General features: G+C 39.0%; 1 protein-coding gene across 10 annotated transcripts in view; it reads left to right on the top strand.

The window, feature by feature from the left end:
- Window positions 1-15077, top strand: part of SH3KBP1 (SH3 domain containing kinase binding protein 1) — a 189173-nt gene that overhangs the window by 97602 nt on the left and 76494 nt on the right. For 9 of the 10 annotated variants that reach the window (XR_001860063.1, XM_017728444.1, XM_017728445.1 and 6 more), the window contains one exon: window positions 7651-7847. Coding sequence is in view for 9 of the 10 variants with exons in the window: in XM_017728444.1 (XP_017583933.1) it covers window positions 7651-7847 (197 nt within the window). In the remaining variant the exon portion in view is untranslated. Of the gene's footprint in view, window positions 1-7650; window positions 7848-14743; window positions 14903-15077 lie in introns of those variants that run through there. The other variant, XM_017728451.1, reaches the window with a different exon arrangement.

Raw genomic sequence — 15077 nt, forward strand, 5'->3', positions numbered from 1 at the left:
ACTTACTCATCATGTTCTTCCTGAACAAGCTGACTGATGGTGCAGCCAACTCCTTCCATTTCATATCTCATCTATGGTCCATATTTTTAGGCCAATATCCATGAATTTATGTCTCCAGTGAAAACCATTTGGAGACATTCCACAGAATTGTTTTCATTTAGGGATGTCTGTTTAAAACAACTCATAGCTGCTCTAATTTCAGCTTGCTGATTTCTCTGTAAGTTAAGCTCGAGTCAATTCATAACTTTAGATTAGTTATGCTTAGGGGATGCTTGGATTCACCTATATCACATTGCATGAAATACTGCTCAACTTTGTAATCAAGCTTAGAGCTTTTACTTCACAAACACATGCTCAGTGCTAAATACTTTTATTTTGAAAGCCGTTTTCCAACTGCTCTGTTTAAAAGAAATTTTCTTACTTAACCAAGGCCTGTAATAGCTGTTGAATTAGTTGCTTCTTCTAGAGATACCTTCCACTGAAATATGCAAGATTGTCTCCTGCAGAAACACCCAGCCTTGCCTTTATATGCTGACATGGCTTTCTTGGTCATTAGGTATGCCAGGCTCCGCTCAGCAATAATTCCAGCTCCTTTGGCATTCTGCTCATCAACCTGCTGTCAGAAAATCTTTGCTACTGCATATGCTGAGTGAAGAGAGACACACAGTAACGAAAAATTACTTACTTGTCATTTTGTTGATCTCAGCCCTCTTTTCTCTCATCCTGCAACTTTCTTGCACCTCCACAAACAACGCTTCTTGGATGTCTAATTTTTTTATTTTTACCGATTTAGTTTCTCTTTCTTGCTTTGCTTTTTCTTCAAAGATGCAATAACTGAGGAACAGTGCAGATAAAATGCTTGATTTTACAAATATTTGCCTCTCTTTCCTTGTATGTGGATCCACAATGCTGTCAGTAATAGCTATTAGATATAATGGAAGAAGATCAGGATCGTTGAAACAGACATATTCGTGAGTAACCTCAATGTGTTATGTGTTTTCTACTGCTCCACCACTTTTTTTTACCCCTTTTTTTTTTTTTTTTTGATCCCCTCCCCTTAATTCTTGAGGAATTATGGCTGGTCAGAGTTTCAAGAAATCAATATGGTTGATGTACTTATGATGTTGTAAACCGCATTTAGGAGTGTCTGAATGTGAGCAAAGTTAAATGAGAAACCTGAATGTGGATTTTAACAGTTCTGAAGAGAGGACAGTTACAATTTTGTATTTCACCTCAGCTTCTTACAACTTGCTTGCAAAAAAGAGCTTGTATCAAATACACAACTGCTACAGATGCTACAATGAAAAATAACATCTGAGAAAGAAAAAATATTAAAATTGGGGAGGGAAATTTTCATGATTAAAAAGAAACATCCTGTTTGCTGGAGAGCAAATGTACAGATGACAAGGGATTGGGGGTCATGTGTGGAAGAATTATGTTGACTGGGTTGAATCGTTAAATCCTTCTGTTATTCGGATTCCTGCTACCCAGTGGTTTTCCATGAGTTTCACAAAAGACTGGTGTTTGGTGAGTGGCAGGGAAAGAACCCTATTGCTGTGGTTGCCTACCTCTCCTTTCACATGTAATAACATGTGCCTGTACTTGGTGAGGGTGGTGAAAAAGTAGTCCCCAAATAAAGAGGACAGTGGTACAGTTGTAGAGCTCCTGAATGAATGATTGTTCCTATTTGTTCTCACAGTACTTGGGGAAGTGGCTGGGGAGGAGGGGAAGCCACCAAGTTCTGTACTGATGGCTCTGTGCTCATGCTGCAGGAGACGCTTGTGCTGCATTGCCCTCAATGCATGCTGCTGTGTGGGGCTGGGCACTGCTCCCCTTCCCCCTGCATGACCACTTGTGCAAGCAGAGAAATCTTGGGGCATTTCTTATGTGGCAACAACTGTTGTGCAAAGGAAAACGAACATGTTGAGAGCAAATGACAAAATGTTTAGCTGACACAGTTATGTTTTTTCAAGGAATGACTGAGAATAACAAATAATTACTGAGATAGTCTGCCTCAGCTATTTGTACATGGATAATCCCTCTTGGTAAAGAGGCATAAATTTGTTTTGTGAAAGCATGAAATTATCTTTAAACTAAGAAGAATCAACGTGTCTTTCTTCTACAGTAGTATTTAAAATCCAATTTCATTTTCTAGTTTTGATTTTTTTATGATACTGGAATGTTGTTGGGGATGGCTTCAACAAAATACAGGATTTTGATAGAAAGCAAGCTCAAGACTAGTACCTTATAGGATGTGGGTATTTGTTCTGTGTTCGCCAGTATGAGAGGAAAAGGAAGAAGGACAGTTCCTGTCTCATCTGCTGCAATTACCATGTATGGCTTCACCACCTTTTTCATTCAGATCGGTCACCTGGGCGTTCCATGCTGTCATTCTCTAAATAGAAGGAAAGGACATACTTACCCTTGCCTTCCTTCCCTTCCGTAAAAGAAAAAAAAAATCCATAAGCTTCATTTACAAATGTATTTTTCTATTAAACACAGTTGACAGTGTTTCTCTCTGGCTGCCATACCAAATCAGGAGATCCTTCGCATTGTCTCAGGTGTGTGCCTCTGAACAGCTGACTTTTCCATCATTTAACAGAGCTGAGAAGTCCTTAGAGGGCCAGAGCACTGCTGGCTTATACTTTGTCAGAGTGGTCCATCTTTTGCCCAGGGCCATAAATTGTCAGCAGACAGAACAATCCAGAATAAAGAACAAAAATTAAATTGCCAAATAATATCTCAAAATAGAAAGCTCTGTAAACTTAGAACATATTCCATTTTCTCCCCTGCCATTTTAAGCTGTTTAGAAACAATTTATTTCCTGCTTTGAATGGAGTTAATTTTATCGCAGCTGTTTATTTTAGTTTTAACAGCTTTAGTTACACAACCCTTTATCATCCCTAACTATCTTTCTGATTTAGAATCCTGGTTTTATGCCAGCACAGTTCTGAGAGGCCATTGCTGAATTAAGTCTGATGTTGTGGTCTCTTTTTAATCCCTGTTTGAGCTAATCTGTTTTGGTACATTTCAGAATGTTGCTCTCAAAAGACCTGTAACTGCTATAGCAGGAGTGTGGTGTGTTTGAAATGTCTTGAGAAAACTAATCTCTCTTATATACCCATAGAGGAAAAAATGTGTGAAGTGCAAAATTCCTCCAGACAGTTTTGAGAAATTTTAATCTTCATGAATACTAAATGAGCTTGCATTTGTAAAGAGCATGAATCAACAAAGAATCAAAATTCTGAGTGCTTTTAAAAAGCAGTAGACCCGTATCTTGTTCCAGCCAAAAGCTGGGAACAGTTGGGAATTTTAACTTCTTGCTGGTGATGGTGCTTTTGTTTGAGGAACTTAATAGAAAAATGCACCCAGTGCTTAGATTTGAGCTCTACCTTGTGGTGCTACAGACGATTCAGCAACAATAAATCAAGGTAAAAGAATAGTGTCTTTGCTCATAGAGCTAGAAATTTGAAGTGACACTCCCAAAAGACTTGAGAAATATGTCCTGAGAAATACTGAAGTTCTGAAAAACTTTCCTGCTATTGACTGATGTGATAGTAAGCATATTGGTGACCACCTTACTGATGTTATGTTCTTAGCTTGTCAGCTCTCCAAATACTGACAGAGACCTGACAGATTCTAGAGAAGTTGATGTTAAAAAAAAAAAGTAGCAAAAAATAGTGAGAGGCCTGACTACTGTAGCTTTTATCCTATACTGGCTTTATTTGAGGTACTTAATAGTTGGGCTTACAAGAAAAGCAAGATGTTCCCAATGTTTCTGAGGACAGCAGTTTGCTGAGCTGCTGGCCCCACCCTCGTGCTCGAGACCATCACTGTGGTAGACCACAGCTGTTTCAGGCTGAGTGGGTGTGCTGGTCAGCAGAGAGGGGGACTGTGACCACTGAAATTCTCTCCAGTTTTTAATGTTCCCTTAGCAACCTGACCTCCCTGCTAGCTGTGGCTCTTCATGAAGAAAATTTCATATTTAAAATTCGTAATCTGACAGTCTATGTCACTCATGTTTCTGCTTAGGTCCCAGCTGTGTCCAGGGGCTACATTTATCTTTTGGAGAAACTATCCACCCAGCTGTGTTCTGCCACTACGCTGTTTGCAGTAGTGGCAAAAACATCCATGAAAAGCGGAAACAAAAAAAATCAAAAAAAACCACCAAAGAGTGTGATTAGAAGAGGAACATTTTTCTGATTTCAAGAAGAAAGATCACCTGAGCCAAGTTGCAGGTGCACCAAGAGAATTGCTGACCTGTATATGTGATACATATGTATACACACACACGTATGTATCTCACACACACCCCCCCCCATAAATATACATATATACATATATATACACATATGTGTATGTATCAGGGAACAACCCGATGAAAAAATAAATTATGAGAGAATTTATCAGGCAAGGGTGTTGCATAGTGTTGCATCCAAGTTCTTCATCTGTAGAAATCAGAAGTGTGTATCTCATGTACCTGGGGAGGAAGGTAAGAGAGAGTCTCCTGAGCATGTCTTTAATAGTAAGAGCATGTTAGACTATTTTCTGCAGGACTGTTTTGTACTTATTCTTTCTTAATGTTACTGCAGATCCTCACTTTATCTGATTTGTTTTACAGTTTCCACTGCATACAGTTCTTCTCTTTTGTCCCCTTTGTCTCTACACTCCGGTCATGTTGTGATAAGAGCACAAGCAGGGCTTTTATTCTTACTGATTTATTAGTTAAGTACAGAGATCTCCTAAGTTTGTGTCAGTCAAAAAGTATTAAATTAGGTCATTTTCCTAGTTGATCAGGAAGAACTCTTCTTAATTTTGAAGGAGCTTTGTATCTGATCACTAAAAGGCAATTTAGTTTGGACAGGCCTCACTTCAGTCCATTCTGTCCTCGTTTAAAAAAAAACAAAAGAAAGAAAAAGAGAAAAAAAAGCAATGTTGTTATTTCCTATGTTGCTTTCATTTTGAGGACTGTATATTGAGACAACTCTGAGGCAGTATGGAGAATGAACAAGTCTTGGATTATCATCAAGCACAGATGGGTGATGCGTGGGAAATCTGTTGTGAGCCTGAGGTGAGGCTTCTGATACAAAGTGTGATGTCTCATTGCAGAAGAATGGTCGTAAAAGCCGAAGATGCTGTAATGAAAAACAAGTCATGACCCAGAAAGAAACAAAAGCTTTATTCTTATTGGAGCCCTTTGAGATTTCTGATCTTGCTTTCATGCAGACTTCAAAGATCTGAAGTCCATGTGAGCCCTGTTGAGTAATTCTCACAATTACTTTCACATTTTGATTCCATCCACTGACCAAAGTCCACATCATCATCTTCCACAATTAGGGATGCAGAAAACCTATTTTAATTACCTATTTTAAAGATAGCTTTTCTGTTCATTTCAGGGAGTGGCTAAGAGCAGTCATGGATTCTTATCAGTTACTTCTGGAGGGAGGTCTCTTCACTGCTTCTTCCCTCCATCACAGAAAAGTTTGAGGTTTTGGAAAGGATGGCAGTAGAAACCTTTGCCAGAGGGTAATATTCCATATCAAGATCTTTTGTTCAGCGAAAAGACAGCGATCAACTGTTAGAGTTTTTTGAGTTGTGGATGTTTTATACTCAGTATAGTCAATTACTGACCGTTGTCTTTGCATTTAGAAGTGGTAAATAAAGTTGGTTCTAGCTTCTATCTCAGCCAAGGCCCCAGTGATTCATAATTTGCAAAGCTGGAGAAAGTGCAGTTGGTCACAGCAAGGGGAGGGAATAAGAAAAGGGCAGTGACTTTGCCAGACTGCCCAAAGAGATTTATACCTGTCTGGCTTAACTTACCCTTGCATCTCCCAGTGCTTCTGCTGGAAACACTGTGCAATGGCTCTGCTGTGGATAAGCACTCTTCTCCTGCCCACCACAGCACTGAGCAGCATCGCAGTCAATGCTTAAATTCCCTGGTTACTGATTTCCTGAGGTCTGGAAGAGAAGTACTGCACAGAATTTTTCTCACTGATGGTAGGCATGCCAGCATTCTAACTACCATAATAAATATCATAATTAACCAGATTTGAGGTTTTCTCCCAGGCCCTTCTTAGAAAAATAAAACATAAAGAAATCAAGACTTTTTCATATTTAAGTATTGTAGTATAATTACTTAATATTTATTTAAATTCCAATCCTGCACAGCTTATGGAACAAATAACTTGTTTGAATTGAATTGAATATCTGAAGAAACAGAAATGTTGCTGATGTTCAACAATAGTTGTGGCAGCCACTCAGGAGGCTAGAGGGCCAAAGTATTTTGCTTAGTCTGTGGTCTTTCTGTTTGTTTCTAATTGGGAACTTTCTCTAACTCTTCATTTATACTCCTTTCATGTTAACGATACAGAAAATCTCAGGGCAGTGTATCGTGGCTTTTCTGGTTTTGGCTAAAAGTCCTGATCTGACATGTAATTCCTGATTTCATTTCCTAGCAGCACCCTGGTGTTGAAACCCTTTTAACAGATGGGCCTCTTGTGTCCTGGATCATGAAGTTGTATCTGGAGGCCTTAGGACTTGACTGGTTTCTGTGGTTCATCTGTATTATAAGCTTTTTATGATGAAAATCTATTGCAATCACTTTGTTGATCTTGATATAAAAGTAATTAAGAAGATAAGCTTGTTTGAAATTCTTCTTTTTTTGACTTGTAAGATCCACCCCTGAGACATCGTGAGTGGTTGTTAGGGACTGTGAGGATTCAAGTTTCTTATTCTTAGATAGAATTAATTAGTGCTGTAGTAGCAGCAATTGCTGTGGTTTTCCTGGAAACAGTTGATGTAGGGAGGCAGATTTAAGTGGTCTGGGGAAGGAAACTTCAGTGGGTCACTTTTGCTGCCAGTGGCTGTTTGACCTGCTGCTGCACCTTTCTATAAAGTGGCTGAAACATCGCCTTATTGCATCTGTGGCCTCTGCTATTCGAGCAGCAGATCTTTTCAGATAAATGCAGATAAATTTTCCTATTCACTGGAAGAACTAATGCAAATCAGAATGTCAGTTTTGATTTGTTATATTCCTAGAGGATAGTGTGCATGGGTGCTTTTCTTATGAGGCTGTCTATGCTGCAGAGAGCTTTAATTTGCAGGAGAGAACATATTATGCAGCTTATTTGATTGCAAATTTGTTTGAACAGCTTTCAGCTTTGTATTTCCCAGTTAGGTAATGTAGCTTTAGATATTAATTGCATAATTGGCTTGAGTCACACAGATTTAAGGTACAGCATGCCTGATCTGCCTGCTTGTTAGCTTTAGGTGGCTTTATACAATAAGTGCCCTACAGCTGAATTTAACTCTTTCTTTTATTGAGGCCTCTTCCAAAGAGGTTTTGCCTGAGGAATAAGGATTTTCTTGGTACTCAAGGAATCACCATCCTCATTTGTGAAGTTTTGATGCTGCGGTATGCATGTTTTGTGGATTTGTGGATTGGTGTAATTTCTAACCAGTACACCAATGTGATGAAATAAAGTCATTTTTCAAAGTCAAAAATAAGTGCATGGCACAGAGAGCATCTTCTCTACCTCTTTCTTGTGGTTTCATTTTCCTCCAGAGGATGGCGGGAGGGATCATTTTCCGGTCACAGTCTGATCTGAAAATAGTGAGCTTCACACCTTCTTTCATCCTTCCTTTTCACAGGCCTAAAAGATGCTACAGGCTCTGAGAGTGATGGTGGTGACTCTTGCAGTACAAAATCAGAAGGAGCCAATGGAGGCACGACAATCCAACCCAAAAAGGTCAAAGGCGTTGGCTTTGGAGATATCTTCAAAGACAAACCCATAAAGCTACGACCAAGGTCAATAGAAGTTGAAAACGACTTTCTCCCAGTAGATAAGGTATGTGTCATTCCTTAATTGTCTCTTGGTTTAAAGAAGTTTTCATCTTTAAGTTTTGAGTTCTGTCACTGGCCAAAACTTGAAGCTTTATGGTCATTATTTCCTAATCTTTCTGTAGACAAGGTTCTGCTTTTTTTATTTTTGCCTCAGACCAGAAAGTGGATTCCAGGGAGGTTAGCTGCATGCTAAAATTAAAAAAAAAAAAAAAAATTGATCTCTCTAATGTTCTTTAGGGAAACCAAAAAGTGCATGGTTTCCAATGAAGTCATGACTGAAAAAAAAATCTGTGAAATCCTTCCTTTAAGTGAACAGTCAGACTTGTATAGAGTTACTGATATGCTGAGAAGCGTTAGGAGGCTTCCACAGCCTTGAGTTCTGCTATGGGCAGAACATGATGCAGTTTCTTTGCCCAATTTTAGGAAGCTCCTGGGCTCTTGGTACCTGGTGTGGCAACTTCTCACCTTTTGATTCTTGATGCTTGCCTACTTGTCTGTAGAAACAGGCATAACAGCAATTAGATTTTTTGGCCTGCAAGATTATTTTTTCAACCTAGATAATTTCAGTGGTCTGAAATATGTGTGCTATAGCACAGCACCTATTCCCGCATCCACCCTAAATTACAGTAGTACAGGAGAAGAGGAGGTCCTGCAGAGAGAGGTGGAAACTTCTGAAGTGAATTATTCTGAGGGACATTTGGTTAATATTTTGCAGGTGACCATTTTTCATTCAGTATAAGGAGGGTAGGGAAGAGTTAGGATAATCTAAATAAAGGAAAAACCTGGACTGTATTATTGCTTGACCATTGCTGACTTCTTCAAAGCCTGCATGGTACTCTGCTTGCTTTCTGTTTCTGGGTGGACTTCCTAACTCATGTGGGGCTTTGTGGAGTCCTTTGTTTTCATGTGAAGTCTTTGCAAAGTCCTTATGAAGTGGTCTTCATTCCTTGGAGGAAAATCTTACCCCGCTTCATAATAATGTGAAGTTTTACCTTTATTTTTCACAAACAACAAACAGGTTTAGTACCCAGCCAAAAATGGAATATACAATTTTCAGGAAACTTGGCAGGTTTAGTACCTGTTTCCATTATATTATTATTTCCAAAAATGGAATATACAATTTTCAGGAAACTTGTAACACAGACCTTCCTTCCTGTGTTTTTCGATTTCTCCTAAAATTGGCATGGTTCGTAGAGCATAATGGCTCCATTTTGTAAACACAATCCATCATTTGTGTTTCAAATGTGTAGATAACTAAAGGTGATGTTATCTACATCTTTGCTGTTGATGCTTTTTTCCTGTCTAGGATTAGGTTAATCTTTGAGAGATGATGTTCAGAGGCTTCAGCACCACGGTCTTTGCCTACTAACAGCACCAAAACATGAGTCAGTGACATAACATCAGTTAGGACTGCAGACCATTAACCTCGCTAAACACTTCTCTCCTGGCTTCAAGAAATTCCTTCCTTGTCATTGCCATGTTCTTTGCCATTTAATGCTGAGTGCAAGAGAATCCTGCATGAAGTTGGCCATTCCAAGCAAGGTCCAATTTAGCCTGAGAGCTCTGCATACTGGTTCGAAAGTGTAGCAATGTGTGATGAAGAGTGCCAAATCAGTCCATAATTTTCTCAAGCAATGTAGTTTTTGAAGGGATTTTTGCCCTGTTATGTGTTTTTCTCATTTACAAGTAGCCTTAGTTTTTCAATAACTTGTAAACTTTTGAAGAAGGAGAAACAATGCTTTCCTCTGTTGCCTTTCTTCTTTCTTTTTTTTTTTTTAATTCTTTCTGAAGTTTGGAGACCCTAAAACTCTTTCTGTTGCTTCTTCTTGATAGAGTTATTGATGAAATATTACTGTAATGATACATTCACTGTTTTTGATTTAAAATATTTCCTAATAACAGTTGTGTTTTAAAAAGCATCAGTAAGCTACTGTGAGGATTTTATAATGTGGGATTATTTATGACATGATAGTTCCCATGTAAAATGTCAGTCCCCATTTACAAAAGAATCAGCAGGGTCTTATTTTGTTGGTGTTGTCACTTTGTGTTCTAATATGTTTTCAATTTTATGAATCATAAGCTTAGATCATATTTCACACAGAATTACTGGGGTGCTAAAAAGGCTTTTACACAAATATTGGCAGGAATATGATGGCAGAAAGGTTTGCTGCCAGCTGAGCAGAAGCAGATGCCATTAGGCTCTCCTGTAAATCACCAGGCAGTTTAATGTGCTTCAAGTGTTTGCTCATTGGTAACAATGTGGGATATAATCACCCTTGTCTTTTAAGGTGATCAATAAACTCTCAATAAAAGGCAAAACTGAGGAATTGCGTGAAACCCCACTGGTTTTATTGGCGCACAGAATTCATTGCTTAGCTGTTATTTGTTCTAAAAATCACAGAGGCAGATTATCCTAGGGAAGTTAATGATGCAGTTGTGGCAGTTTAGTTTGATCAGCACTATCAGAGCTCTGCTTTTTCAGAAAAATAGAAGAATCAAATACTTATGCTTTGTAGTCCATTTGATTGCCTGCTGGTGCTGATGAGTCGACCAGTGGCCATGTATAAGCGGAATCAGATTCCTGAGGCTTAGCTCTGACAGATTTCCATTACTGATAAATGTAAGTGAACTGGTTTACAATGCTGCACAATGACTGAAGTCATAGCTCACCAACAAATGAGTTCTTAGAAGAAATACAGTATGCATATAGACATGTTGTGCCTCCTGAGAAAGTTCAGGGTAACACTCTGAAGTAGCACAAAGCTTATGATCATATAGAAATGCCTGTCTCACATCTTTCTTCTGCTCTGCATCCTCAACACATTTAAACAGGTGCTTATTCTTATTTCTGTTTTTCCTTTTTCATTTCATAGTAGCTCATCTAAAGCTTCTGTTTCTAGGTTGGACTTCCTTCCAATATGATCTATATGTTCTAACAAGCTATCATTTTTTTCCTCTCCTGTGTCTAAGAATAAACCTCTACAAGTACAGGAAAATTAATTCAACCAATACATTCCTTAGTCTGAGTTAACTGTGTTGGGTTGGTTTGTGAGTTGAAGCTTCAGCTTGGAAGTGCTAAAGACCATGATAGGTGAATATAAAATAAAAGGTCTTTAAAAGCTATTTTTATCTTTTTGAAGTCTGTCCTTACTTCAGAAGAGACTATTGAGAGTATTTTTTACATTTTCCACTTGAGATGTATTTGTAACTTTCTTCAGGCAAAACTTTCGTAGTTGGCTAGCAGTGGTGAATTTGAGCAGAGCTAGATTTCATGAACGTCCTTTGATGAGATCACAGTACTGTTTGCCAAAACTTAATGTAAATTATATACTCAGCCATCAACCCAGGGAGTATTGCAGACACTGTAATGATTTAATGTAAAAGGGGAGGCTGTCATGGCTCTACATGCAGCAACTTGTAAGATCTAGTTAACTGGTGTTTAGGGATCCTTACTGCAAAGCACTGAATTCATACAGAATTTTTTTTTTTTTTCTATTCAGCATGTTTGGGAGAGGAGAAATGGAGGAGAACTAATGGAAGTAGACACAAGGGCTGTAACGGCTAGAAGCTCATGTCAATTATTAAGACTACCTGTCCTTTGTAATAAGATAGAAATTTGTAAAGTCTGAGACTGAATGCCTGCAAGGTCTGAGTTTCTATTTCAAGCCAGCAAGCTGGGAACCCAGAAACTGTGGTGACAGTCTGTCTTTGCACACCTGTTCCATCAGTTCCTGCATGCTTGTTTGCAGAAAACGTTTTTACCCCTTAATTTTGAGTTGTCATTTAAAGAGAAGTCTTTGAGAGACACAAGTTGGAGGCTCCTCCTGGCGTTTCTAAGCTGGCTGATGATGTGCCTGAGCTCTGCCCACCCTGCTCAGTGGCACCCATGGTGCGTTGCCAGTCCTGGCTGTGTGTGCCACGTGTGCCTGTATTTCATGGCTCACTGCCACTTGCTTTGCCTCTCCAATGCCTTTGGAAGTGCTTGCTCCCATAATAGAAATGTTGGAGTCAGTGTTCAAAAGCCTGAGATTAAAAATGGATGCAAGCAAAACCACCTGGTACTGACTAGAAACACTATTAAAAACACCTGCTGAGGCAGAGAGCACACAGTGGGAGCACCAAGTGTGTGTGCAGCACTTTGCACTTGAAAGCACAGATTTCTGGCATTCCTTTCTTCAGAGACAGCCATCGGCGATGGCAGCAGCAGACGTGGCAAGCATCAGCGGTTTGTCGAATTCTGTGTAGGAACAGAGGAAGCACTCATCTGTTCAAGCTACATTCATGTTCTGCTTTGAAGTTTCTGTCTGCTACAGTCTGGCATCCCTGTCCTAACCATTTATTCTGGTGCCATCTTGTGAGGAAAGCTACAGGGGAAGAAGGACCCTGACCCCTTCTGCAGCTCTCATGAGAGCAAGGCTGCTTGCAGTGGGCTCTCGCTCATTTGCTGGTGTAACTTTCCTTGAGTGCAGTGTGGAAGCAGGATTTATGTGTTTCTTTCGTTATGTGAAAAAATAGTACAGGTTTGCAGATGGTGGCTGATGTTTATGAGGCAGTGTGGACATTATAAATAAACACTTTAGAAGATTTACTACCCTATTCTGGAGGAATAAGAAGGAAGGGTAGGGGAATTAAGATTGACAGGGGACAGTTGAAAAGCAGCTTGCCCCATTTTGGGGAGGCAGACTCAAAGCAGGACCTGGCACTAAGGGAATAGAATGGGAAATGCAAAATTAAGTTTAAAGAGAGGAATAAATTTGATAACTTCAGCTGGCACTGACTCTCTGCTGAGTCACTGAACTGTGCAATGTGAGCGACGAGTGACTCCTAATCTCCTGTATACTTCCTTCCCTTCCGTGCTATCCCATCTGTGCTTTCATGTTCTGTCAGTTTGGTTTCTAAAATGTTCAAAATGCCTGAACAGAGTTGTCCAGGCACCGATGGCATGGTTCAGCTTACACAGCAGCCTGCATTACTGGTTTTCAGCGAAGGAGGTTACCCACACATTGGTTTGTGCTGCTTGTGATGTTTTGTTAGTTTTTTTTTTTTTAGATTAAAGCAGATATTTGACTCTAAATAATTGCAAGTTAGTTGTCCATGCCACGACACTTTACGTGTATACAATGGGACTCTATTCAGAAAAAAATTGTCAGTGTGAGAGTAACACATCAAACATATGCATGAAAATATTTTCAACTCATGTTTCTGACTCGAGCTGCTTGAAGAACATCTTAAAATAGAAGCAGAGTAGTGTAAGAAGTATTGATAGTACTACAAGTTATTCCTAAAAGCAATGTGGAAGGTCTGATCTGTTCTTCTGAGGCACAGCACTGAGCTTCTGCCAGATTGAGCTCTCCTGGAGGAGTGCTCTCTGGGAGGGAAAACTCCTGTTATTTCAGTCATGGTTTTGATTAGGAAGTCTTAGGGCGCTCCAGTCAGAAAAACAGGATGTGTAGGTTTAAGCTAATGCAATTTTATTTCCTAATAGGATGGCAATAAAAGTCTATATATTGTAAGTTGCTCTGCATCCAGCTGGTGATCATTAGCTCGCAAGTCACTGTAAATCTCTGATTTTTAGTTGAGTTTGAGTCTGTACCATTACCAGGCCTTTTACCCCAACAGGCGTTCTAAAAGAAGAATTGTTAAAAACCCCAAAATGCTTTGCTTTCCTATTTTAAAATAAAGCTGATTTCCTGAGTTCCAGAGATACCTGATGGAGACATAAACTGAATTTCTAGGAACATTTGTCTCATGTTTCAACAGTACACAGAAAGTGCTTCAGAAAATAACAGTACTGACAGGCAAGCTAGCTTTGTTACTGTTTTATGAGCTTCAAGAGAACTGATTCCTGAATCGATATGATATGTTTATTAATAGCAATAAAATCTACCCAAGCAAAATTAATTTATATACATTGGTATGAAAAGATTTAAATTAGTGTAATCAAGACTTTAGGGGTAAACAGTTGTTTATAAACTGTCTTAGTGTTCCGAAGTAACATGTACTTTTCTTTCTTGCCCCATTTGGATTTTTGTTAGATAATATAACCGATTTTTTATTACTACATCTGAGTTGGTAAGCTTTTTAACTTTGACAAGATGCTAAAGAATTCCTGATGAAATAACTTCTGATATTCTTAGCACACATTAACTTTGAAAATTGAATAGAGTTATGCAAAAATTTACCCACCTTAAAATTTGCTTACACCACTTTGAAAATTACATAAATAGGCTGATGAATGTAAACCAAACTGAATATAACCTGAAAGGTGAAATCTATGCCCTCATCTTTTGTTGTCTATTTAGCTTTATTAGCTTGTGGAATTTTTCTGAAATGTTTTCTTTCTTTATATTTTCCTAATTAAGGATTATTTTTTAATAGTCAAATGGAATTGAGAGCGTATAGTATCGTGTGGCTTGCTTAAATATAAATCTTTAATTTCTTCCAAATCATTTGTGTCTTTCCCCCTCCCTGCCCTTATTCAGTCATTTTAAAGTTGAATTTTTGTAGGGAGACAACATTAAGAATTTATAAGATTTTAGTGGAACAGGCCATCATGTTAATGATATTTCAGTTTCTTGAACATCTTTTTTCAAAAACAAAAGCCAAAACAAAGTCATAAGTTACATGAAATTTCAACCTTTTTTCCCCCCCAGCAGAAAGACTGATCCATTCAGAATTTGTCATAAGCTCATTTTCCAATAAAGTAATTTGCAAAACTTTCTGCCTGGGCTGTTCACAGAAGTTCTGTAAATCGTCACTCACATCCTTGCTTTTCCTAGCTGGTGGTCTCAAGAAGCCAGGGAAGACTAAGCTGGCTTGGGAAAGGAGAGCAAACTTCTTGCTGTGAGTGAGCAGAGGTAGGAAAAGGTCCAGATTTCCTGTGAAATAAACAAGTGGGACTTTTGTTTCCCTGGGATGGCCCGGCCCGTGACTCAGTGTCAGGGCTGGGCTCCCGCTCTCGCTGAACTGAGCTCATGCAAGGAAGGGGCAGGACTCCAGGACTCTTCTTGGACACTTCAAGCTGCTGAAAGGCAGCTTGGCTTCACAATGGGAGAGGAGGTATTTATTTTACAATTAGTTGGGCTTTTTTTTCTGTGGCTATTTAAAACTGTATCATAATATATACTCTGCAGAGCACAGGTTTCAACTGTAGAGTTTTCTGGTTCTTCTGCACACTTTGGAGATGCTGGGTAGGTAAAAAGGAAACAAGGGAAAAATGTGCTGAGGATCCTGA

The sequence above is a fragment of the Corvus brachyrhynchos genome, unplaced genomic scaffold (genome assembly GCF_000691975.1).
Source record: "Corvus brachyrhynchos isolate BGI_N302 unplaced genomic scaffold, ASM69197v1 scaffold11, whole genome shotgun sequence".
NCBI classification, from domain to species: domain Eukaryota; kingdom Metazoa; phylum Chordata; class Aves; order Passeriformes; family Corvidae; genus Corvus; species Corvus brachyrhynchos.